The sequence below is a fragment of the Platichthys flesus genome, chromosome 7 (genome assembly GCF_949316205.1).
Source record: "Platichthys flesus chromosome 7, fPlaFle2.1, whole genome shotgun sequence".
Lineage (NCBI taxonomy): Eukaryota > Metazoa > Chordata > Actinopteri > Pleuronectiformes > Pleuronectidae > Platichthys > Platichthys flesus.
In genome coordinates, this window is record NC_084951.1 from 13,421,261 (window position 1) to 13,447,288 (window position 26,028).

General features: G+C 43.1%; 1 protein-coding gene across 9 annotated transcripts in view; it reads right to left on the bottom strand.

Moving 5' to 3' along the window:
- casz1 (castor zinc finger 1) overlaps window positions 1–21,198 on the bottom strand; it is a 75,374-nt gene extending 54,176 nt beyond the window's left edge. For 4 of the 9 annotated variants that reach the window (XM_062392215.1, XM_062392212.1, XM_062392214.1 and 1 more), the window contains exon 1: window positions 20,755–21,198. In XM_062392215.1, coding sequence (XP_062248199.1) covers window positions 20,755–20,803 — 49 coding nt within the window. In that variant the 5' untranslated portion in view covers window positions 20,804–21,198. The remainder of the gene's footprint in view (window positions 1–20,754) is intronic. The other 5 variants (XM_062392218.1, XM_062392217.1, XM_062392216.1 and 2 more) reach the window with 4 other exon arrangements.
- Window positions 21,199–26,028: the final 4,830 nt, after the last annotated feature.

A 26,028-nucleotide genomic window follows, 5' to 3' on the forward strand; every position in this document is an offset into this window, starting at 1 on the left:
CCATTTACATATAAATGAAAAAAATCTATTTGTAATTATCTCTAACAGACAGTTTCTAGAAATGAAGTGATTTAGTTCAATTTTAATATTATTTTTAAGATTGCAAGTTACACAAGCCACAAAAAGACCCCCTTTCTTACAATTGACAATAATTAAGGTGAGCGCTCTGATGAAATCTAAGCCTCTTAGCCCGACCTCCTGCCATCTGTGGCTTTGAAAAACCTTGAGGAGGTTGGTTCACTTTTTCACCTTCTGGAAGGAGCAGGGCGGGGGGGGGGGGGGGGTGAAGAAATAAGTGCCGTTTATACCGCGAGTCAGAGCGCCACGGTCAACCTGCTTTCATAGTCGTGTCATGGAGGTGGAATGAAGCCTCTGTGACAGAAAACAAACAGGAAGCTGAGAGAGAGAGAGAGAGAGAGAGAGAGAGAGAGAGAGAGAGAGAGAGAGAGAGAGAGAGAGAGAGAGAGAGAGAGACAGAGACAGAGACAGAGATAGAGAGAAACCTGTGCCCTTCAGTCTCTCCCAGTAAAGACACTCTTAACCAGGTCTGACAGCTGACAGCTCTTTGGCAATTGGGGTCAGTTAAAGGAAAAGTAGCTCAAGTTTTGTTGGGGCTTTGGCTTCGGAGATGTTCAGGAGCCACTGCCCACCGCAGCATCAAAGGGGATTATAGGGACAGGGCCATCTGTTGCCAGAATAAGCGTGAGCCCTTTTATGTCTCTGCCTGTATGTTTATGTGTGTGTGTGTGTTGTACTAAGACAGAGGATACCTAATGTCTGTGTGCTTTTAACTTAAAGGGCAGAGGAGGTGTGTAGCGCAGCCAACACAGTAGGTTCGATGACTGCTTCTAATCTGGACCAGGGGCACTAAAGGTTAAAATAAGGCAAACAGGCACATCATTACAACCGAGGAGTCCCATAATGGTAATGGTTAAACTCTCAGGTATGATGCCTGCACTCTGCAGGTTCTCGACTTAAAACACAGGGACTGTATCTGTGCTCAGCGAAGGTTTAATGAAAACAGGATCCTCCTCTAATCGTGAATAGTCGGTCTTTTGTAAGCCAGGCAGAGCGCAGAACTTGTTTTTGTTGTGGCTCTATTGGAGTGCCACCGCCCCCCACCCCCCCCCCCCCCCCCCACCCCCACCCACCTCTCTAATTTGTTTTGGGTCCTTTTCCTGCATGGCCTCTGCCTGGGAGTGTTTTCTCCTCAATAGTCGGCTACCTTTTAGCTGAGCCGCCCGGTGCTTGACCTACTGCCGACACTTATTTTCAGCACTCTAATTGTCGTTTAATCACATATCAACCTGTCACTTAAAGACCCCCTTTTTTCAAGGGGGAACATTTGCATATGCTGTAAAACTAATTCCTATCTAAAGCTCCGGTGGTTGTGAAAACGGGCGCCCTGTCTCTCTCCTTAACTTTCACACCAGTGTAGACACAGTTAAGCACGAGAGAGAAAGAGAGTTAGACACACACGGTGAAGTCTCCTATATCTCACCTTAAAAGACAAAAACACACATGGGCCGACATCAGACCTGATATTCTCGATTCAGGTGGTTTTATCACATTTGTTAGCAGTGTGTGGTGACACGTAACGTGTTAGAAGAGGGGCCGTGACAAGAGTAATTCAGAGTGGGTGTACTTGTGTGAGCCGAAGTGGAGGTGACAGTGAATGTATGTGTGCGTTATAAAGGAAACAATTAGAGTTAATAATGTATCACTCTTCCAAATGTTACATTCATTTGTTCACACTTAGATAAAGCTGCCGCAGAAATAGGTTGTGCCGGGTTTGCCTTGCAGACTACGCTACATTTACATTATCACCCTTATACATCGAGGAGCCATGTTACGCTTGAGTGGTGGCGGCTTGGTGGAGGGGGGGGTGAGAATCATGTTTTTCGGGCCCAAGGAATGCTGGTCCTCAGGAGAGCTCCCCCTCTAATTACAGAGCTGGGGAAAGAAAGCTCTTTGTTCCACCTTTTATTACATTAATTGATAAAACGGAGCTCGGGTGGAGTCGTCTTATAGGGGGAGAGGAGGGCTGGGGGTGAAGTGAGGGGGATACTTTGGGCAGATGAAGGTGGGCGAGAGGCTTTCGGAGCTAAGGTCCTATTTTCAGAGGACTCCTAATCCTGTTAGGGGCCCCGATGGTGGCGCAGCCCTGGCGCTCCGCTTTCCCAGAGGCCCCTATTGGCTGTAGAGCCGAGGAGGGGAGCGGTGGCAGCCGGGGCAGACGATGGTGTGGTGGGTGAGAGTCCCGGCAGCGTTGTCTGGACCCAAGCCTTAATTAACTGTCTCTTCAGGGGGTACGGAGGACCACACTGAGACCCTATGTCACCACCAGCAAGCTCTGAGACGCTTTAAGAGGAAGTGGCATCTCACCAACTGTGGAATTGTGTGAAACCCTGTGGACCTTTAATACGGACCCCATACTGTGCAAAGCCATATAGATGTCGCAGGACATTAGTGGGACTATTTTATGAATGATTATTAGTTTATCACAAATTTCACAAGTGTTATATACTTTTACCAGCATCACGGTTTTCCAATTATAAGCTTAAGATGAAACACTAAAGGGAAAATATTCTGAAATCTAAACATGATTTAGTTGTTTTCAGAGTTTTTTCAAACTCAAAGGACAATAAGTTCCATTTCTATTTGTGCGGGATTGGGCGATCTTATTTGTCAGTGGTTAAGTAGCTGTAACAGGCTTTGTGAAGGCTGTAATCTTCTTCTGCTCGTTCAGGCTACCTGCAGAAAACAGAAGCCGTCAAGTGCTGCTAGCGTGGCCGAGCGCAGTCTGAATATGTTGCAGAGGCAATTAAGCATGTTGGTGTGTGTGCATGCACACAACGGTGTCAGAGGTGCTAAGCCGGGCCAAACACGCCTCATTGAAATGTCCATCTTAAAGCCACCCAAGTTCCTCGTCTTCCCCACCCTCCAACAACCAAGATGCTTCAAGACTGTCAAAAGCATTTTCCACCAAGCTGAGGAGAGGGCAAGGGGAAAAAAAGGACCTGCCACTGTCACATGCATCCTGGCGCGTGCACACACACTTGCGAGGCTGTCAGGTAAATTAGATCTGAAAGCTGACAATTTCTGACCATATTTCCTTGATTATTTCGAACAAATGCACACCAGCCGCTCTAAGGAGATTAAAGTGACATAAAAGTCCCGAGTGGGAGGAGGGAGGGCAGAGAATCCAGGTCACCCCCATTTGTCCCCCTGCCTGACAGCAGCTATATCGCTATCCAATCCAATAAAAGTCCCCCCCCCCCCTCCTTTTGCTTTAATTAATTTTACAGCTAGCTTGCTTAATTACTTTCAATCAAAATCCTCTTGCCATCACAAAATTAGAAATGGTTCAACTCCATTAGTCTAAATTCTTCATTTACATACACAAAGACTGTCAGCTCTTGCTAAGCAAACGGCCTCCTGCTTGATGAGATTGTTTTTTTCCACACACTCTATCACTCTCTCCCTCACACACACACACACACACACCCGCGCCAGTGCAACTGTGGTGTTAATTTTTTTTAAAGGAGAAAAGTAGCATAAAATTATTTGATCCCCTTACTTAAGACATTCTCTGCCTAATCAAGGTTCAGGTGAGCTGTGGTAAACACCAGCCAGGGATAATGTAGAGTTGAGCGTGCGTCTACAACTGTCGAAATTGATTACGTCCACAGCTTTATGTCAAAAGGAAACAGCGTGACCTCAAACAACGCGGCACCGAGAAGAAAAAAACTGCATGTAAGAGATAAAAAAGAATTAGTAAGGCTGCAGCTGACATTGTGTATATGAGGCTAACTAGTTCTTCTCCAGGATTAGCTATTATTTGTGAGGCGACAGACGAGCTGCAGATTACCCGATGACACATAATGCCCTATAAATCTGACTCCTTTGTGGCAGGGTGTCACTAGTCCTGACTAGACTGTGGAAACTAGTGACGCACTATCAGCGGTCGGCTGCTGTGAGCAAGGCAGCAGGATTTTTCAGAGGGCCCATGCCCTCCCGCCCGATCACTTCAACTTGGCAAACAGGCAACCTCTCCATCACACACACTGCCCCGGGCCCGCACATCATTGAGAATTAAGGACATGCAGATAGGGTTTGTGCACTGACCAAAGTGAAAGCCCAGGCGCACAAGTACACCACCACATGTGCATACAGACAGACACACACACACACACACACACAAATTTTGCAAACACTAGTGCCATAATTAGGTCCCGAGATGAGGGCATTAAACTGGTATAATGCACTCACTGCTGCAGCACACTACCACAAAATATATCGACACTGAACCTACATAATCATCAACGACACCCTTCTATTGCTTTTAATTTCCTTCTCACATGCGTGCGACTAAGCGGGGCCCAGCGCGAATCCACACAACACAACAGCCTTTGATCGTCTGAGTTCAGATCATCTTACATCCGCTGCTCTTTTATTAAGGTAGCGTCAGAAAAAAAAAGAAAGCACCTTGAAAAGGATAGAGTTAAGGGGGATTTGTAGCATTTCCGGTGTGCCAAAGTCTTGAAATGCTTATAAATTAACCCCTCACAAGTGACCATGGGTTGGGGCAAGGTAAATAAAATGGATTTATAAAAACAACAAGGGTCCTCCCTCATGGGCCGCCGGCCTGACTAGAATATAGGTCTGACCTGGCCCCTTTACACTGTGTCTGCAATCACCGGTTTCCCTTGCCCTCTTTAACCAGTCCCCATTAACGCTGTTAATTATCCAAATCCATCATTCTTGGGGTAAATGAAGACTGCCTCTTTAATTCAATTTAATAGGATCATTTTCCAACTCACGTTCACTTTAGCCCCAGCTGCCCGCCCACTAGTCCCCCACTGTGTCTCCCCCGACTGGATCTTGACTCCCTTGGCTGTATCTTCTGCGCTCTGGCTCGCTCCCATTGGTGGAAGGGGGAAGGTGCTGAGGGCTGAGGCTGGACGGCAGTGATGGGCTGACACACTGTTGATCTACCAATGTCTTGTCTTGGCTCGGCTGGTGGCAAGCAGCAGTTCTGGGTTCCCAGTCTGCTGCGCACACACACACAAACACACACACACACCCACACACACACACACACACACACACACACACACAGAGTACCAGCCATGCTCACTGGGGCTTAGCTAATCCTGTCACATCAGGCCACGTAGGCTGAGTTGAGGCCCTTAGCAGAACCACTCCTGCCCCCTCCCATCCAACCACCACCTCCACGTACCTTTACACTCACTCACTCTCTCACTCACTCACCCACTCACTCACTCACTTTCTCTTTCTTTCTCACAAACCCCTTTGTTCGCCTCACAAGGTCATGGGTGGCAGACCACGGCACGCGAGTGGTGAAACGGGACAGCTGACGGATCCCTGTGTGTCCGAGCCCTGCATGTTGTGCCGATCGTATGGCGAACACACAACAACAGTTAAATACCTTGAAATAGAATAAGGGAATACTTTTACTCATTGCAACTTTGTAACTAGTAATTTATTTAAAGGCTGCAATACATTTACATTGTGATATTGTAAAACAAAATAATATGTTCACATATATGTGTATTAAAAGAAACATATTAATGGTCAGGGTAACTAAAAGAGACAGGCATGCTTGTGACTTTCTGCGATCGCACGTCCCCAAAATGTGTTTATATAATATACAGGTGTCATTTTGTCGTTCCCTGTCTGTGGTGTTTCAAAGTGGTCTCAGTATCGAAACACATTTTCCATGAAACATTGCCAGAGTATGGAAACTGGACCCTCGTGCCCTTTAATCGGACTTTCTATCTATAAAATTACTTCTATATCAAGACTGACTAACCCTTCTAAGATTTTCCTTACACAGAGCTTTCCTCGCTGAGGCCCGAGGTTTCCCTACGTTCAAATGCAAATACAAATCAAAGAAAAATACACATTATAATAAGTTATTTATAAAAGAATACAAAGACAACTGTATGAGTATAAATCTGCCTGTGCAGTACTGTGTCACATAATTTCTCTTAAGAATGTGTTAAAAAAAATTGTCTCGCCTCACTCCATTATTCAGTGTGAGGGTAAATTTGCCCCCATTTCCACAGTGCACCCCCCTTCCCCCCCCATCCCCCACAACCACACATACACACACACACACACACACACACACACAAACACATGCACACTCAAATGAACACAGCGCTCCCTTTGAATTTTTTCCCAGACTTTCATTGTTTGGGCATTTGAGACAGACACTGGGAGAGTTTCAAATGATTTTAGCCATGATTTAATTTGGTTTGTTAAAGGGTGATGTCAGCACAATGGGAGACGAGCCTCTAAATCCACTACATTCACCCAAAATGCCCAGATGAGATAATCAATGGTGACGTCTACGAAAACACTTATTATATTTGCCCATCGCCCGGCTGAAGCTGTTAAAACTCATCAGCGTTATTCCCCATTTTTTTTCTCTGGGAAAGAGAAAAAAAAATTGAGCTCATCTTATAGTCAAAACTGTCAGCCCCTTTAAAGAGACACTGCAACATTGTTGTGGCCGTGGATGGAGTTTATAAATGGAAAAAGACAGGGCAGAGGGATATCGGGTGTCAATTCAATACTCATTTTGTTTGCACCCAATACTAATTAAATAAAACACGCGCAACTTTTTAATTGGTTCTGCAGAGATCAACAGTTTCAAGGAAGTTGAACAAGTATAATATCTACTGTAGCTTTATAAATAAACTCTTCATCAATAAGCACTAACAACAGGTTCTTCTCACTGCCTGCTGGAAACTGTGAATGAGGTGTGCTGGTCCCTTAACTTGTCCGCACTATTTGAAAGGGCTCGGGGGCTGACAAGGCAGCAGAGGAGATAAGAAATGGATCAACCTGAGCCTTTCTCATAGCTTAATTTATTTTAAATCCAAGCCCTATTTACACACCGCACACCGGCAGGCCTTGTCAGCTCTAACTAGCATTGAGATATTTAAAACCATTAATGCTGTACAACGGCAGGCTGAGCGTGTGTGACACAAGCTGTCGCCGTGTGAAACAAAACCAGATCTCTAACTGCCACAGCTTCAAGCTTTTGAAGACAGCACCAAAAAAAAAAAAACAGTAACCATGCAGTCAGGTAGGTCAGATCAGATTTCCTAATACAACAAACAAACAACTACCATAACTTTAACAGTTTGAGAAAAGGGTATAATCAAAACTACAATAAGCAATAGAAGAAAAAAGAGAGCTTTATTCCTCGTCCATGCACAGGCCAGACTCAGTATATCTTTAGTGCAGGGGCTAGGTCCACAGAGGCAAGGGTCAGGATATGAAACACACCGTCTATGCGCCTCCCGACAGGATATCCTCATGGATCAGCAGCGGTAGCCATGTTGACCCGCCCCATTATTAAAGAGGCTAATCTGTTCAACATGTCAATGTTAGCACTTTTAGCTGCGATTAATAAAAGAAGACCCCAAGAGTGCTGCGTGTGCTTTTTCACTGCCCCAGGTTGTTTTCATTTGGTTTGTATTTTTACTGGTTTTTGCTGTTTGGTAATTCAACAGTCCCTATTTTCTGCTATTAGCATAAACAGTGTAAATTATTAACTTTGTTAAAAGAATTATAATCAGCCCTGAATCCTAAGCTCTGTAGTCGCTTTGTGTGTTTTTCCTTTTCTGCCACTGGCAAAGACTTGGCACTGCAGATATCATTAAAGCAAATGTTACTTTATATTTTATAGATGCGGAACAATGAGCATGTGACGCCTGACTTTCCTGTCCATTTGTGTGATGCTAAAACCGTATGGCCCGGTGGCTTTCACAGACTGGTAGTAATGGAACGGCTCTCTAACAGACTTGCTTTCTAAGTGCCTGGTGCTGCGTCTTAATTTGTAATCTAGTCAAACCAATTGTCCGCTAGCTAAAAAGGTCACAGAGACAATAGACTACACAGCCTCCTGCAATGTAGAGAAAGCCCAGGGTGTCTTTTGTAGCTTTTTAACCAAAGATGTAATTAAGACACCTTCATCTTCAGGGGTGAGGAGGGCACCGGCAAAGAGTGTGCTGGAAACACAAGAGAAACTCCACACGGCTGGAAACAGAAGTGAGTCGCACACGAAGATAGTGCGCTTGGTTTTTGAGGTGAAAAGCACCTGTGTCTGCAGCGAAATGCAACCGAGGACCAAGTTTACCTGCTCGTGCAGCCGGCGTGTGATTTTATACACTGTGACCGACGACTGTGGCGAAGAAAGCTTGTTGGGGAAAACTGAGTGATGCAAAGCAACACAGGAGAGGCAGAGGGGGGGACTTAAAGGACGTGATTTATCTGGGCTTGATTGCGTGTTAATCGAGGTTACGTGTATTAAGTGGAATCTAATTGGAACAGACACTGGCAGTCTGACAGATCGACATGATGCAGATGGATTGAGGGGGAGAGAAAGGGGGAGTGAGGGAGACAGGGAACGGAAGAGGATACGGGAGAGAGATGGGGAGTCGAGGAGACGGAGAGCAGAGACAAAAAATAACACATTTGGCTACAATACAAAGCCAACTAGAAGAGTCTTGTGACGTTGCATTACAAGAAAACCACAGGAGCCTTTAAAAGCCGCCGAATCCCAGGACAGAAAACGGAGACTCTGTCTTCAGGTTCGTCTCACGTGCGTCTCATGATTGGCGGCTGATGAGACATGTAACCCTCGTGGAGGAGGACACACACGGGTGAGATTGTGAGTGACAGGGCACAGCGCCGGAGTTTGCCCTCCCCCTCCAGTTGCCATAAACATTCATTTCAGCTTTATTGGAAATGAGGGGGTAAAAACAGCCCCTCCAAAAAAGAAAAAGGAAAGGAAAAAAAACAAAACACGAGGTAAAGGGGCCGAGTGACAGCTGCCGGAAAATGTCTCACCTCGAAGAAGGGACAAGCAACTGTTGGAGCGGTCCTCCTAACTCCCTGCTCCTCCTGACAGGCGACAACTGTTTCGAAGGCCCTCTCTGCTCCCCAAACCTGAGGTATTTAGCCAGGGAGCTGAATGACCCTTTCAAACGTTACCAGAGTAATAGACCATAAAAGATGACCACCTGTTAAGGCCAAGCAACTGCGAACAGACTCCATGGTGAAATAAGGGGAACGCCATTTGTAGAAAAGCTTCAGAGAGCAGTCATTTTTCCGATTTGACGTTAAATAATTGTGCGTTTCATGTATGTAATTTCTATTGTAGCGTTGCTCTGAAGTGGTCAGTGTGGGCTATAATTGGTAATAGGGGATACAAAGTGTGAGTGACAAGAACAGCCTCAAAGCAGCACACAGCCCAGGAGCGGAAAAATGACTGTCACAGTGCCATTATCTAAATCTGGGTTAAAAATATAGTAGTTCCCATTGAAAGGGTCACTTCTGCTGATAGCTGACCCAAATGAAGGGTGGCAATATCGAGTGACTGTTTGAATGTACAAAAAATACAAAATAAATGACAATGAAAAGAATAACAGAAAGATAAGTAAGCAGAGAAGAAGATAAAGAGAGAAACTATGGGCATAATTTAAGGGCGGTTTGCAGGATACAGGGCACTTGAAACTTCACTCATCAACACAAAACGCCCAAATTGTTCCCGACATGATCCCGTCACAGCGCGCAGACAGAGGAGTTGCTTCGGTCATCCGTTGATTTGATCCATTATGACTGTTACACTAATGGCATTAATAAGGGCAAAATTGCTATTTTGAAACACAGAATTTCCATCCTCTTCATTTGGCCAACCTTATTGCCTTTCTTCCCAATGTGTGTGTGTGTGTGTGTTGGTGTGTGTGTGTGTGAGTGTGTGTTTGCCCCCACTGTGTAATGGCTATAAGGTCATCTCTATTTGTCATTGGTCTTAGGATTGTGACATTCTGCGTGCTTTAATAAACAACAACAGGAGCTTTGAAACTTGACTCCCTGCTATTGCTGATAGATGGATTCAGAACTGTTGTAGTCACCAACTGACCCTATTAAATACCCCAACCCCATTTAACACTATAACAATACTGTTTGAGTCTAAAATCATAGTTTTAGAGACAATAACCTTATGGCCGACTGAAAGTTACATTAAATGCACTGGAAACCCTGTTTAAGAGACATCGAGAGGAGTTGTTTAAAATCCAAGTCTGTGAAAATAAACGTGCCCTTGAATGGTGAGTTAAATTTACTATAAACCTTCAGCATCAGCTCGATGAATGTCTCTGAAAGTTTCCTGTGTTGTGTATTTGTGCTGAATATGAGTATGAGTGTGTGTGTGTGTGTGTGTGTGTGCTCAGGCCTCATCAGCCTCTAACATTGAGAGGAATGACACTCTGTGATCAAGGACATGAATTGCTCATTGATTTTTAGGGGCCAGCTTAACTATCCATTCCAATTGATTTTTAGCTTTGCTGGGTGTGCGAGTTATGGCACTTTTAATGTATCATCTGTATGTGTACTCATCACCCACTGCAAGAGGATTTACAATAGTCAGTGGAAAATGCATATACAACACCAATGTGCAAATATGGGACAAGGACTTTATCCTTTTCCTGTTCTTTTTTTTATTATATATTTCAACATAGCACAAGCATCAAAACTCATATGTTTATAGTAGGTGGGGGGAAAAAAACACATTTAACACGATTTCTATACCTTGGCGTTTATGTGCTTCTGTATTTAAAAGGGACTTTATTGTTTTTGTGTTTCTGATGGAAAATAAAACGTGTGAATGAGCAGTAATCCCCTTTAATGCAAAGCCAGTGTTGTTTAGAGTATGCATTTCACCTCATGAGTATCATGTAGTCACACTAACCAGAAAAGAGAAGACATTTTAAAAGGCCCACTCACAGACATACCATAGCTTCGCCACAAACCATCAAGGGCGGAAACAAAACAGCAGATACAGTAAGTTCAAGAATCTCCCTGAGATATCTTTTTGGTTTTTACAAAACAGAAACAGACAGTCGCCTTTTTTACATTGACGAGAATGTTGCCATAATAACTCATATTACCCATCGATTAAGAATTAATATACACTATTAATAATCAATGGTTTGATGATGTAAGAGACAAAGTCAGAGCAATGTGATCCAAAAGGCAGTCTAAAGTCATCTGTCAGGTAGAAAGTCATTAAAATAGAGGCTCATTTTCCTGCACCAAGCTTAGGTTTCACTGAGGCAGGGATACATTTCTATTCTTCAGCAAAAGACTGCGCTCTCATATGATATCATCTCCTTCAGAACATTACTCTCAATGGGTTGTCTTTTTCTTTTTGTACTTTGTCTTTTGTCTTTTTTTTCTACAATTCAAATTCTCCTTTTATTTTCCAGATGGTTTGGGTGAAGCGTTCCTCTGTGTGAGGTAACTGTCTTTTGTTCAGTGAAAAGGACTCTGCATAAAGCACACTTTACTCCATCCTTTAAAAAAACAAGTCTGCTTAATTAATGTTTTACAAGTGCTGCTGTATTCTTAGTAAAAAAAAAAAAAAAAAAAAGCCTCTATCAAAGCCGGCAGGTTCAGATTACGTACGCTAATTGAAATTCAGAATTTCTAAGCCAATTTCTTTTCTTTTTTTAATTCCGCTGCCGCTCTTTCTTTCTTGCACACACAATAAAGCCTGGCGTTTGGTAGTCCACAAATGACATCAAATCATCTAAGTAATATGGGCTTTTCTTTTTTTTTCTGTATTCTCATGTTCAGCTAGTGGGTTCATGAGACAGCTTAATAAAGCAGTAAATGCTTGGGGAAGCCGAGAGCCTACTGCGTGTGTGAGTGTGTGTGTGTGTGTGTGTGCATGTGTGCGCACATAAAGGCACGTCTGTGTGTATGTGCACACGCACGCTCTCATGTTTTACCTCCACCAGGGAGCTCAAAGCAGAAACATAAAGCGGGTTCCACATTTAAGCAGAATTTGCCAAAGAATAAAGCAAGAATAAAGCCAATGATCAAAGGAGAATGACTAATACCCAAAGCAAAGCCAGAACTAAGACACTTATCTCACAGGTTGACATTGATAGAGCCCATATTAATGCACACTGAGTTAAATGAATAGAGCATCATTTACAGGTTATACATGCTTTAGTTGCTGGAGGAAGGCAGGCTGTGTGAACAGCTGCAGGTGTGGGGCCAGACAGGCTGAGTCCCAGTTTGGGTGACCAAATGCCACAATAGAGGAAACTGGTGACCATGATCTGAGATGTAGTTGAGCATCGCATCAACGAGGACATGAAACAAAATCTTTGTAGCTCAGCTTATACTCTGCATATACACACACACACGTTTGTCTTCTACACGGTTTGAACTTTTCCTGACGTCATTGTTTATCGTGTATGTCTCTATAGCAGGCAATTACATAAATTACAGAGTTTAAAAACTTGTCATCCATGATAACCTTTGCACTGAGTTAATCATTGCAGCGGAAAGAAAACTGCTTCTCGTCTGTTTTCTTTTATCTATTTACAAAAAACTCACGGCAGTTCGAAAGGGTATTATTTTATTGGCTTGTTTTGCAAGCATTATAACTTTGCATTCTTCTCCCAAGGTCAGTTGTTAGCGTGCCATGCGCAGTATTTACACACAGGGCTTTTCAGGTCAGTTCCATTGTATTTACATCAAATAATTTTTGATAAGGGATGTAAAAGACCTATAAACCCGACATCATAAATGGGAGAGGTGTAGCTGAAGTAAGGACAAAAGATCAACGGCTGAATTTGTTCTTATCTGGGACACGTTGATATTTTTCAACTCAACAACCCCCCCTCTACTTCCCCCCCCCTTACTCCCTCTCTTCCTCTCTGAGTAGAAGCGTGGACTTGTTAGATTTAGTCCAATGGCTTCCCAGTGCGGCCAGCGAGCGAGCTCTTGTTTCATAGAGAAGTATCTCCGCTGTTATCTCCCCAGCACTATAATCACTTAACAAAGACTTGGGCATTCGCACAAATTAAAACATCAATAATGCATAAGTGCTTTTCAGTTTTGAGCTATAGTGTCCCTGTATTGGGATGAAATACCTCCCTCCACCAGTGGGACGAACTCCGGCTCGCCATCTTCTGTCCCACAAACGACTAAAAGAAGCCACGGCTTGGCTTTGAGCAACAACCCCCTCCTTCCTTCTTTTAAAGCTGAGGCTACAGCTGTGGTGAACATTTGGGATCTGCTCTGGTAGCGGGACAAAATGGCTGGGCCGAGTGGGGTGCGGAAGTTGTTTTAAAGCAGGAGGCGGTAAGTGGTGGTGGTGCATCAATGCAAACAGGCAACACCCTTGAGTGGCGCAGCGGGGCATCCTTCCATAAACAACACCACCGCCGTGTCCCCAACATTTATGATTTTGCGGCGAGAATGGCAACACAGGCCTGATTCGAATCCAAGTCTGCATGTTTGCCCTATCGTTACATGGCTAAATCTGCCCGACCTAGTCTCTTATTTTCCCAGATGAAAACACCACACGTTTTATATGGTTGTCAGTCGTGCTTTGCCTGAAACAAGTCATATGAGAACATTGCGCCTGGACAAGATGTGGAAGGGCGGGGACATCATGGGAACCAAACTTAGCGACACATTGAAACCAGGATGCTGTTCAGGCTTCTGTTTAATTTGAGCAGAGAAAAAAAAAAAAAGAAGCTTGTCCATATTTATTACTGCAGTTGTGAATATGAAGTGTTTTTGCGCTGACTGTGGAGGAGTTAAGTATCATTATTGGACTTGTAAATCCATGACCAGCACTGTTCCAACACCAATGGAGGACGAGCCATCCTATACAGATGGCCTCAAGGACAATTAGCAGTAATGATTGGTTGCCACATAAATGAGGGAAATTCTATTTGCTACTGCGCTTGCTGATGATCACGGACCAAATGCCTCTGACAATAATATGGATGGCTGCTTTAAACTTGAATACATACAGTACACTGGAATAGGGAAGTATCGGTCGCTCCGTTTTATCTAAGAAAGGTTGCTCTCTCATTCTTGCACAAACACCACATTATCACAAGGAATAAAGAGACGAGACAAACAGCGCGGTGATCTAAATTATTATCTCTTCAATCATATCCTTTTCCCCAGATATCTTCATTTCCACCCCCCCTCCCTTCTCTGTCAGTTAGTCTGGCAAACAATCCCCTTGTTAGCAAACTGTTAAGACAGCCGCTTGGTACACAAATTGCGCTCGACCAAGCGAATTTGTTTTGCAAGGGTGACCTGTTTAATCATCTCATTTTCTTTGGCGGACATTTATTCATCTGGTTTCCACGGTTACAGAGAACATTAAGGGGCTACAGTAATAAGGCTGGAGAGTCAAACAGGTAATAAAAAAATTAACGCCATTTTCCAGCAGCCGAGGACAGTGGGTGAAATGAATCAAGGGAGAGGGGAGAGGAGCAGCGGTGGGAGCGGGCGGGCGGGGGGGTGGGTGGCTGTCTGTGTGTGTGTGTGTGTGTGTGAGGGGAGGGGGGCTTCAATATTGTCCAAACAATAAGCCTTAGTGGTTATTTTACTCTGAAGATCAGGTGGTGCTGTTATGGACATGACACTTTGGGCACAGAGCAGGAGAGATAAAGCCTTTAAAGTGGCCCTGCTCCTTTTTTTATTGTCATTTAGCGATTACATATCAGAACAATTAAAAGTTAGCCCGAGATATCTATTAACTTTGCTCTTTTTTTATTTCTCCTGTGCTTCACAAGGAAAATAATTTGCACTCATGGCAATGCAACGTGTCAATAACATGCAGAGGGACGACACGACATTTAGACGCCCCGGTGAGAAATGTGACCTCCCGAGTTGAATCCTGTTTTCTTATATTGTCTTTTGAAACAACTGAGCAACAGCAGAGAAAGAAAGATACAAAGAAAGAGATAAAAAAAATTATCTTGGAGAATATATATGTTATTTCTCTCACACTGTTAGAATCAGTGACCTACGCACCAATTGAGAGAGTCCAACTTCTTGCCAAATATAGAAAATTCCGGCACAATAGGGGGAACAGGTGCTGAGGGCCCACAGAAAGTGACGGAGCCGAAGAGCTGGGTTGCAGCTCAACGCCAAATAAGGTAGCGAGACACATTGCACCGAGACACAAAACAACCTACTGTAATGTTATTTTCTAGGCCAGATGACACAGATTGCCCTGAAAAAAAATTACATTTTTATTTTCTACCTTAAGACAATATTCAGGGCTTTTTCCAACTTAAATAAACACTCCCAACAAGAAAAAACAAGCAACAAATTTGATGCATTACTCATTTCTCCACTCCTTCCAAAACTATTTCTAATTGACAGCAGGGCTTTGGCACTCCTAAAATATGCACAAACGTTCTCAACCTAACCCTTAATCATTTAAATCATCTGGTTTAACCAGTATTTGGGCATTTTACGACTGTGCCAACACCTGGCCCCTACCTTGGTTACAAAATGGAAATAAAAAAACTAATTGAAATCTTTCTTTGTTTGCTGTCGTGTTACTTGTAGATATATATACGTTGTTCCGGAGGGCGGCTCCGATGTGACTGAGGTCAGAGAGGGAGGCACAACTGATGGCAGACAATGTGTCTCAGGAGAGGGAGGCAAAAAGAGATGTCAGCCAACCTGGCCTCACACACACACACAAACACCCACACTCACACACACACACACACACACACACTCACACACGCACGCAAATGCAAACGCAGGATACGCAATCTAACATCTAACGCGCAGCGCTCGCGTGTCACGAGGATTGCTCTCCCCTCCTCAGCCTGTGACTGAGGCGGGAGCCCGGGGAAACAAACTCTCCGTCATACACTGCATGCGGGGGTGAAATCCCCAAAAGAGGATCCAGAACGGACAGCAGTGAGGGAAGAAAATGGCTAAGCTGTGGCTATGGGACTGCCAACTGTTCTGCTAACAGCCTCTTAACAGGTGTGGGCCCTAGAACCATGTAATCCTATCAAGTTACCAAGTGAAAAAAAAAGAAAATCTGACAAACTGCAAACTCCTGGCCTCTTCCCCTTTTTCTCTCACTCGCTCTCCCCCCCTCTTCTCTATCTTTCTCCCCTCTTTCTGTTGGCAGTGACAGAAACGAACAGCTGGGCTTCAGATTTATCATGTACAGACAGTAATTATTGCTGGTGCTGCCTGCTACTGACCCAAGTGAATAGAGAGTCACATGAAGAAACACACGGCAGAAACGGGGGGGATCTGGAGTCGAGGGGGGGGGGGGGGGGGGGGTGTCGGGTTGAGGAGCATGTTGTGTGCGAGACAAGGCAGAGAGAAGGAGGGCAGTGTTTAAACGTCACTACGTTCCTGTTTGCAGTCAATTACGGAACGAGGACAGGAGTATTGGCTCTGTAACTCGCCAGAGCAAACACTTCCTCGCTCACATCGGAGGTGACAGAAAAAAAACTGGTTCCATGTTTGTTTGTGCTTTTTTTTCTCTTTCCTCATATCAAGAATAAAGACAGTAAAACAGGCGCTGGATTCCCGTCAGAGAAAAGGTGACCGAGAACTGAAACTGAGAGATGTGCTCAAGGCTGAAAAACAGTGCTAAAGTCAGAAGATTTGTTTCTGCACCACCTTGTCTGTGCCTTCAGTTTTCGGCCTCAGATGAATGATTTACTGAACTCACTAACAATGATTGATTAATTAAAAAACAAAAAAATGTCATTGATGCCGGACCACAAAGTGTTTCCGTCATTATCTCAACCCGGCCTGACCCCACCTGCTGTTTTTTTTCCAAGGATAAGAGGGTCAGGAGATAAACTATCAATTTATTACCTGTGTCAATCACTGCCCTTGTCATTAAATAACCCCACATCTGCCCGCTGCTGCTTTTTCATGCACACGGAGAGTCGTACGGAGAGTTGTGTTCCGTCACATTCCAAACCTACGAACGGGCTGGTTCACACCTTAAAGACCCCCTGCCACATTTAAAAGGATTAGTCACCACATTTTGTGCCGCCTTAATCTCTCTTTCAGCTGCCCCTAATAAGTGCGCTTCGATAAGCAAAGCATGCAAATTCATTCATGGCCAGTGGAGACCATGCTTTCAGACAAACGTGCCAAAGTTTTCCACTCTGCTAATTGCCTCCTCATTTTCCCATTTTCCTCTCTTATATGGCATATCAATGACTAGAGATTGTTATTCTCCCTTATACTTTGCATGAAATTATAATTTCATATACAGATTAGGAGAAAAAAAAGAGAAAAGTTACTGGAATCCTCGCCCCTGTCTCTGCACACAAGAAATCCATGACACGGCATATTTAGCTGTGAGATTAAACGCGGGGTTTCTTTTCCACTGGAAGCTGAGACATATGAATAAGAAAAAAAGTTTTTTTCTCTAGAAATATAATAAATGGCAAAGCTTTTGTTGTAATTGCTCATATAATTTATAATTCATGGCTATCCTTTTAAAGATAGTATAATTAAAAAGGATATTCACCGTCTCTTTTTTCCTTCATTTCGAGCGCAGCAGTTTAACAAACATGTATTATCTGTGATAATAAAACTTGGCTTGTTATATTTTAGATAATAAAGGCAATGAAGACCCAAGGTGCAACCTGTTTATCATTCTGGAATATTTCTTCACCGAGTATTAATTAGGCCATTACTCCAGATTGGTGACGGGGAGCTTTGAGGTTTTAATTAGGTGCTGGCCACTGCATGAGTGCACAGGAGTGAAGAAAAGGGGTGGTGATGCCACTTGCCTCGCTCCTGGCCCATATCAAGTAGCCCTGAACACTTTGGCTACTGCGGCAAGATGCATGGCAGCCCACGTGCAACTGGAGTTCATTTGATCGTTTGATCTCCGATGTTTCCTCTGACTGCCGTAAAGGGGAAAAAAGGCAGTTGGTGTGATTTGGGTATTAAAAGACGGGGTTAGGGTAATTATGGTGTTGGGTGGCTTGTGTCTGATGACTGGGCACATGCTCAATCCGGACTCAGCTGTCCCTCTCTTTCTGTCTCGACCCCCCCCCCCCCCGTAACACACACACTAACCTCCCTCCCCTTGTCTGCTGTCTATGTTCCCCCCTTCTCTCCCTCTGCCACTCCGCTAAAACCAGGCATAACACACACAGCCTCGCGTATCATCAATCAAACACCGAGAGCGCACCATAAAACTACACAAACATATACACTCCCATTAACCACTGTATTTGACACTTTTTTCAAATTGTCCCTCTCCAATGTAGCTGTAAAATAGCAAAAGTAAATGTATACCTGATTAAATTGATTAAGGCGGGAAAATTGAAAGAAAGGATCCACTGATGAGGCAGTGTATAAAATATAAAATAAAATGAAAAAAACTGTATATTTCATTATTTTTTACATTTAAAAAAACCTAAATAAAACATGAATAGAGGCATTTTTAACACCTGATTCGAACCAAGCCTGGTTTACACTGTGTCAGTATATTCAAATGCATATGTAAGTGATAACAAAAATCATATATTTTGGCATCATTTGAACAAATAAATTACGGGGATGTGAGCGTTCCTCCTCGGTTGACAAGGCGACACTAATCACCTCGTTGCTGAGAAGCACTCTTCCCTGACAAGGCTCCTTAGAATACAAGGATCCCCCAGGAGAAATCGGCATGAAAGAGGTTAAAGACAATGACTCGCATTTTTTTTCCACCAAATGTCTCCCTGTTAAATTTATTTCAAAACTCTGTTAATCTGCTGTACACAACATTCCCATTAGCATAGCCCAGCCCCCTAATAAAAATTCCGGCTAGTTTAATTAAAAAATGTAAATTTACTGTCATCCAAGGAGCAGCAGAAATAGGAGTGCAACAGCATATTTTATTGCTTAAGACATCAAATTGATTCAGGTTATTGCCAAATTGTGATAAAAGGTTATTGAGGGCCTTCAGACCTGGGCTTGTTTTTCTCCCTCATTTCATTCTGCTTTTTGTGGAAGGCCGTAAAAGTTGGAGAGGGCCACAAAGGGTTAATGAGACAACTCGGTGAGGGAGAAGGCAATCAACATTATGACTCATAAGAGGGTAGAAAAACATTTTCCGAGCTGACGAAAAGTTAGAAATTAAGGTGTGTCATGCAAACACTCGTATTTGCCTGTTGTTGATTTTAGACCCATAACACAATGTACCTGAAATAACCAGACAAAATAACTGAGCCTTCATGTCTGTCTGTCAGTGTGTCTGCCTGTCCTGTGTGTTTGTGAAACCCTGTGGTGATAGTGGTCGTCCATACAGTCTCTGAGAATTTTATTTAATAAGCAGCACCATCTTTGATTAGATTTTTTTTTTCATTAATTGTGCCATATACGAGTTAAAGAGCAGAGAAGCCTGTGTAGTGTCAGGAGTGCTTAACGGCAAGATTAGACAGCTGGAGAAAACAAATAATTGTTGAGAGGATTCAAATAAGACACAGGGACAGTATGTCAGTGGCAAATAAACGTATTAAAAATATGAGCCTGGAGCAAACCCTGGTCTACAGTGTAGTTTTAATTACAGATTTTCATTCAAAAAAAATATGTAAAGACATGAATATAGAAAAAATCTAAATATGTATATTTTTATTATAATTTCGGTAATTTATGAAAAATTCCATATAAATTGTAACCAGCTTACTCAAAAAAATATCACCACATTATTTACCAAATATGTATAGATTGCAAAAGTTCAAAATATATATATATTTTTTACTTGTAATATTACAATTTAGTCATAAAGTAGTTATATTTATGCATGGTGCAAACAATGAAATACACAGAGACTATTAATACATACACACAAGTGTGAAGGGAACAAACGACTCAGTGCATGCAAACACAAACGCTGACAGTGTACACGTGAAACAGAAATAACTTAACGTAAAATATGACATATTTTAAAACATACAAACAAACCCTTCATGCAAGTGAAGCGGTTAGGAGAGTGACGCTCATGAGTGTAAAGTGTAATCCTATGACACTGGACAAGTTTATCCTCCAAAAGTACGCACAGACTGACTGTAAACCTGACAGTTACAGCTCTATTAAAATTTAAAACAAGCCCCATCTGTGCATTTGCAGAAAAATGCTCATAACTGACAATTGTTTTGTTTAATATTTCGAATATTATTCTGGCTATCATAACGTGCACTTGATTTATTTTCTTTTGAATGTAGCATACACCTGTGTGCTGCAAGTTACACTAATTAGAAGTGCACGCTATTACTGACGTTAATTCCTGCTCCCTTTACATGTGTAGAGACATAAGCAACACAACAGTTTGTTTGCTTTGTCCCCTTGGCAACAAACCCTTAGGCCATTCACTGTACCCTGTTGGCATTGCGAGTGCCTCTGTGGGTAACACCAACAGGCTACCTGTATTTCTACAACACCGAATGTTGGCTTTTTTTTCATAAACATGCAATGAAAGGAAGGGACTAAATCAAGCAGGGAAAACAATGGATGAAGACAGAAAAAAAAAGACAGCCAAACAGGGAGTTGTGCTGGTCTCATGTCCTGGGAGAAAATAAGGCTCCCTGACAAGAGAAAATGAAACTGGCTTTGTGAACTTTCTTCACATGTGTACTGCGTGAAACACAGCCTCATGGGTCGTGTGCGAGAGAAATGGGCAATCATATTTGATATTGCAGTCACCTTTGGGCACTGTCAAAGAGCTATAAATAAGGGTGTCGCAACACTCGGGCATACATACGCACTGGCACATAGTTAAATCATGAACAACTTCCCCTCTCTGTATATTTATTCAGAGATAAAGGCACACCTTAAACTGCCGGCTAATAAAACATATCTGGCGACAGACAGAAAGAGAAGAGGAGTACTCACCATATTCAGCAAAGTCGAAGTTAAATCCTCTCAGACATGTAACTTTCATAATATTACTCAACTCTGCTGGAAAGTCATTCGAATGCTGGTTGGTGGAGGGGAGAATAAAGCGGAAAAGTAACTAGATTTTTTTTTGTTGAAAAGGCTTCCTTCAATCATGCACTAAACTCCTTGACATGTAATCTGTCAATAGTTTGTTGCTGAGATAATGCCGGCTGCCACGAGCGGATTTGATTGGCAGCTTAGGGTCTGGCCCCTCCTTCCTGTGGTTTGACGGGGGGTAGGTGAAAGAAAATGTAGCCTCCCTCTTCCCCGCTCGCTCTGTGTCGCTCTCTCTCTGCCTCTGCGTGCGCTGCCTCGCTCTCTCCCTCTCTGCTCTGCTCCCATAGACACACACACGCACAGACCAAGCTGTTGGTGATGTTTTCTGAATAGGCTGATAGGAAATTATGGCAGAGGAGCCGGAGCAGTTTTTTTCTCCCTCCCTCAGTGGGCTGGCCTTTTCCATCTTTGTGGTCCTCTAGCCTTTCAACTCTCTTGGGGTGGAGCCTCCACTGCCTCTATTCAAATGAGGGTATAGCACAACACTTTGAGAAAAAAAGGAAGGTATTTGCGGAGGATCGGAGAACACGTTTACCGAGATATATTCTACTTTTACTGAGGAAGGAGTGACAGAATTATTTAAGTCGAAAAGTCAAATAGAGGGAGAGTGTAAAATCTGCTCTTTAAATTCTGACCATTTATCATTGTTTTATATTAAGTACCAGCTACAGGAACTTACTATTACTGAATGTCATGTATTAAAGGATTAAATTAACTAGATTTCAAATTGAGTACAACATGTATTCCTCTGCATGTATTTGATGTGACATTAGCTCGAAGCGAATACCTCTTTCACTTCTCTCACAAAACAGGGATCCTCTCCATTTCAGTGCCGTGTAGTACACTTTCTACGCCTCTCTCCCTCAGAGCACACTCTTTATCCTCCCTCCCTCTGATAAGCTATCAGTTTTCATTGTAATTTCAGGTGAAATGATAAACGACAGCCGTTACCAGGTGACAATGAATACTTTATAAGACAAACCCCTTATTTGCCTGGCAGTTTCGTCCGCAGTGGCATGCAAAGTGCCTCTGGTCCATTTGTACATACACACTGCCCATATGCTGGGAACATGGCTCTATGTCAGAATTAACAAAGTGACACAAACAAAAAAAAATTCCAAACTTTGAAAGGTCACTAGGTATTCCTGTTTTCTTCACAGCAGTTTTATTTTGAATAAAGGTGGTGTGCAACTAACATTTCATGGATATAGAAAAGAGGAAATGAACAACTTTATGGCTGTGAACCATAACACAATGATACACGGAGCTGGCTTCAGTTCCTGAGTCCAAAGTATGTACATGAAACAGGTTTTGGTGGATTTCTAAGTTATGATGACTCATCCTGTTTAATAATGGAAAAAAACTGCTTTGTCTCCTCCTTCTAACCCACATAAAGGAAAATGTCCATAAAAGAATTTCTATCAAAAGCTCCCACCCTTGCTCTTAAACTGTACTGTAAATACTACCAAAGCTTTTGTTTGACGTGATGAATGAAATCTAATTGTTTTCACGCTACATGACCTGACTTGACAGACCTGTTGCAAAAGGTTAAAGTTTTTTGTATTTTTCTGTCAACTGTCAGTTATGTTTAACATCAATCACATATTTTATCACGAGGCCTGGGAAGAACAGACTTAACACTAAAAAACTCTTTGTTCACACTGGTAACATGGCTATTATTCAAAGCGATATTCTGCAATGCACATAAAGTCAATACAAGTGATCTGTACTGGAATTATAATCACTGTAAGATGTTCAGATCACTAATGATCAACGAGATCACCGGATTTTTTAACAAATTCAAAGTGGTACTTTCTTGTGAAGAACTTAATATCAACCAAAGTCATGTGGTTGAATATACAAAATAAAAACTTATGTGTGGCTGTAAAAAGTGCTTTTTTTCCCATACAGCTACAGCAGTGTGAATAAAAAAGGATAACACAACTCCGGCAGTATCTAAACTTGATACTGTGGGACGTTCTGGTTTGATTTCTCTTCATGTAACACAGTCCACAGGAGGGAAGGGCTCGTTGTCCGTGCCTTACAGCCCTCTGGCCCTGGAGCTGCCATCTTTGGGGGCAAAACCATTACTTTTCAAAAGGAGCTGTGGGGCTTTTCGTTTGATGTGGTCCGGGGGTATTGTATGGTGCATGCGGGAGAATGTTGAGGGCAAGGTGGAGTGTGTATGCGTGTGAGTGCGAGTGCGCGCTGCCGTGCGTGTGACATGGCAGGGGTACATCAGTCAAAGGGCCGCCGGGCCAGACGTTTGGCTGCCCCTGACAGTGCACTCCAGGAGGGGCTGGTCTGGTGCAGGGCCCACTCCGAGTCCTCCATTCCCCAGGACAAAAGCCAGGGCCCAGTTGAAAGATGTGAATTCAGTGGCTTTTGTGCCCAAAGCCCAGAGACATGCAGAGTGAGAAATCTGACCTTTGCTTAGAGTCAGATTGTGTTTTTGAACCCCTCTTGCTGTCTCTGGCAGTTCGGGGCAAAGAGTGAGTGAGCGAATGGGAGGAGATGGAGTGGGTGATAGTTGGCGTGGGGTGGAGGTCGCTCCTAACTGGTGGAGTGTACAGGTGGGGGCGCGGGGGTAGACAGACGGAGCGGGCGGCCTGAAGCACTTCTACTGCGTCTAACTTCAAACACAGCAAATTAAAATAGTTTGTGTTTTCCAGCAGGCGATGGATCAAGTTTATTCTTGATATTCACTGTCATGTTGTTGTTAAATTGGCAGGAAATTGGACGTGTAAAAGCTTAATTCCGAAGCTGGGGCTTTTAAAGTGGGATTCAACGAGAGTTCACCCCAGTGTTATTCGAGGTTGTCTGTGATATGGGATATTATTCCCTCTCACGTCTGTTTATATTGCATTATATATTTATTTTTAAGCAGAGAAGGAGCTGAATATTAAGCTTACACACAAATATAGCCAGAACAATAACGACGGTGATACACCTCTTCCTGATGATGATCATTTGCATTACTCATGACAATGATTCTTCCGACTCTCATTTGAATTTCATAATTGTTGCATGGCTGTATACATACATGCACTGTAAAAATCACACCTGAAAATCTCGTTTTATGTACACACTTAAAAGCAATTAACATGGAGCCAGTACGAGGTGTAAGGTATATGTGTTTGTCGACATGCTGCAATGTCTTTCTGTTATTCATGCAGTGTTTATGATATTACATGAATTATGATATAGCATGTTGCTTGGCGGCAGTGTGCTGAGAGCAGAGATTTGGGAGATAGAATAGGCCTATGTTTTTGAGTCATACATTTTTCTTGACACTGCTTTCATCCCCCGGCCGTAATCATCATATCTCCCCCATTGCTCTCCCGGATGCAGACATCCATAATGCAATCTTCCTAATTTTGATCCCTCGCAATCTGGTTTTTAAAAGGGAGGGGAAAAAAGGGACATATTTCTGAAGGCTCGCTCCGTAATCATTTTAGACAGATAGCCTTTCCCATCGCAGATGAGCAAATATTTGTAAACCAGCTATCTAATGGAAAATTATAGTGAAATTAGAGTGAAATTCATGACAGCGAAATCCGATTATCTGTAATTCTATTATGCCATCTTAGCCCACACAGCATATTTTTGTAGAGTTTTTTCCATAAATACCTATGCCAGGGGTCCTACTAATCAAATAAAATTGAAATTCATCTTCCCATTAAATTCAATTAGCTGCAATTTCTAAAGCCTAACAAAGATTTTAATTACTAAATTATAAAATTCTCCCTAGCCAAATTGGGGAGAGAAAAAGTGCATCCCCTGCATCTGAAAAACAAAACCATGAAAGGAAATTGTTGATCAAAAAAAGATATCCAGGGGAAAATAACATTAGGGAGAGCACTGGGGCCCTTATTCAGCGAGTCTGGGCGGGGAGTGACGTGTGCCAAGCGCTAGGCTCCTGGGCCGGAGGAAATGAACTTAGCCGAGGTTCTCTCTGTCTCTAAATGTCTGCCCTCAGAGTTATTATGCTATAATTGACTAATTGACACCTTAATTTCATTTATGGGGCTCCTGTGTTCATAAAGCAACCTCTGGGTGGGGCAGTGGTCTTGAGCGGAAGCAAGGAAGTCCAGGACACCAGGTATAGGTGCCCTAGGCCCTCGGTTCTGTCCGCGGCAGATGACGATTATGCATTTGATAATGAAATGGTCAGGAAGAGCATACTGACTTAGCAGAGGCTTAAGGAGCATCTTACCGGTATGTTTAAATCCCTCTGATGAATGCTGATGGGTAATAATCATGCATGTCCAGTCTCACAATCTGTCACTGCAAATGACCTCCACCAGGGTCAAAGGAGTTCTACGAGTTTTTGTTTTCAGTTTTTACATCAAGCTATGTTTCTGTCGTCTTTAAGTTGACAGGTGACAGCGGTTGTCGCATATTGCATTGTTGTATCAAGGAGAAATAGAAATCGAAGGCAAAAATTACAGCTTTTAACATTTAGAGGAAAGCTCAGTGCTAATAGGACAGCTCTGGGGTCTCAGGTCAGCCACCAGGTCCATTTCCCAGCCAACCCCTGCTCCTCACCAGTGGGCCACTAAAATAACAGCCCAGCACCCTCTGCAGACTACAAAGCTCCGTCTGAAAAGGCACCTGCTGCTGTTATTCACTTTAGCCTCTTTGGCAGCTCCCTCGGTCTGTTTAAAGGACATGTAGAAGAGGAAGACTGACTGGGAAATGATGAATTATTTAAGTATGATGTCTAATTGTTTCAAGGCAGACATCTTGTTTCTGGAAGGTAAAGGCTTGGGGGTGGGTGTACTTGTGTGTGTGTGTGTGTGTGTGTGTGTGTGTGTGGGAGGGCTCTTTGTGAAGAGGTCTGTCTGCTGTGTAATGCAGCCGGTCTAGCACTTGAAGTAGATGGGTAAATATGACCAAACAGAAACTTTAATCTGCTTTTTCCACACCCAAGCTGGCTGGGTATTAAAGATAATCTGTTTTGTGTGTCATATGGTGGGAGATATAGATGGAGCTAATTTTTTCGAGACAAATCTGATATTTGTCAACTGGTTGGAAAAAACCTGGGGATTTTCCTTCTAATCCTCCCTCGGATGTGAAGGCGCGTTAACAGCAAAATGCAGATGGTGTTCTGTGCGTGGAGAGTACCCAGCACTCAGCGCGGTGCAGACGGAAAGGCGCGCACGAGCCTCG